General features: G+C 23.9%; 1 protein-coding gene across 2 annotated transcripts in view; it reads left to right on the forward strand.

Annotated features, from left to right (window-relative positions):
• LOC104721375 (probable protein phosphatase methylesterase 1) overlaps positions 1131-1422 on the forward strand; it is a 3585-nt gene continuing 3293 nt past the window's right edge. For both annotated transcript variants that reach the window (XR_002034792.1, XM_010439345.2), the window contains exon 1: positions 1131-1373. Coding sequence is in view for 1 of the 2 variants with exons in the window: in XM_010439345.2 (XP_010437647.1) it covers positions 1249-1373 (125 nt within the window). In the remaining variant the exon portion in view is untranslated. The remainder of the gene's footprint in view (positions 1374-1422) is intronic.

Here is a 1422-nt window from a genome sequence, read left to right on the forward strand (position 1 = left end):
GGTATTACAAATTGATGTGATCGTCTTTAGAGATCTTAATATACCAAATTTATAAATTGAAGTTATTGGTATAACATGTTGTATATTAATTTTATAGGTGAAAATTACAATTAAGTTATGTATATTATCAATACTATACACTTAGTATTGTTTATATAGTGAATATTGTGTATAAAAAATTAAGTTTTAGCCAATTAAATAGTTTGTTATTATTTCCTAAGATTTATGAAACAATAAATAGAGTTTTATTATTTTGTAAACAAATCTAAACTTTTCTTTTGTTAGTTATTAGAATAATTAAAATATAATAGCATTTTCGTAATATGTCACATCAGAACTGGTTAAATTTTTAACAACATAGCTTAAATAAGTATATAGATATATTTTAAAAATATAAACAATGTTGTATCCTAATTTTAATATATATTTGTTATTATTAAATGATTTAGATATGTAAATATTTAATCTTAGTTTTATAAATAAATTTAAGTTTTATAATTTTCTAAATAGTTTGTTATTGTTTCCTAAGATTTCTGAAACAATAAATAGAATATATTTAATTATTTTATTACATAATTTCGAAATAATTTTATTATTATTTTATTAAATAATTTCAAAATTATTTTATTAATGATTTCTTGTAATCTAATAAATTAATAATTACTATTTTTTGGATAATCATTTTCAGGTTACAACAAATTAATATTAAGATTCTGTTATTATATTTTGTATTAAAATATAGTGGCATTTTGTGTAATATTTTACATGGAGTAGGGTTATTTGTTTAAAGGGTTGCTTAAATAAGTATATAGATTTAAGTTTAGTGTTATTAGTTTGTGATTTATAAAAAGTCATTTAAAATTTTAATAAATTTGAGTTATTGGATTCAAAATTTTATAAAATCAATAAAAATTTTGTGTTATTCAATTAAAATAAAAGAATATAGGATTGTTAATGAATCTAGCAATCCTTATAAATATTTCACTTGTTATTGGATTAGATTTTTGAATAGTTATTTGTTAGATTGAATTCATTAAGCCTAAAAATGGCCCAAAAATATATAAGCCCAGTCCAATTTGCCTTCGTCGAGGTGTCACCTTCCTATTGAAACGACGGAAAAACAAACGCGAAAAATGGAGAAAAGCGAGAGTTGTAAACAAAGAAGAAGAAGAGTGGAAGAAGAAGAAGTGTTAAAGATCTGTGAGGTTACGTACTATACTCCCATTTGATCTGTTCTGAATTCAACAAATGGATTCTTCTTCAAATTTAAATCCGCTTCGTGAAGATACCTCAGAGGAGGATCATGTAGTAGAACCAATAGATGAAGCTCCGGCGTCTGTCTTCGCCGCTCGTCCTCTTCGTCCTCCTTCCACGTCAGTCAAATTCAATTCTGATTTCGTTTCTCCAATTCTCATCTCTATC

This window comes from Camelina sativa, chromosome 2, assembly GCF_000633955.1.
Source record: "Camelina sativa cultivar DH55 chromosome 2, Cs, whole genome shotgun sequence".
Classification (NCBI taxonomy): Eukaryota; Viridiplantae; Streptophyta; class Magnoliopsida; order Brassicales; family Brassicaceae; genus Camelina; species Camelina sativa.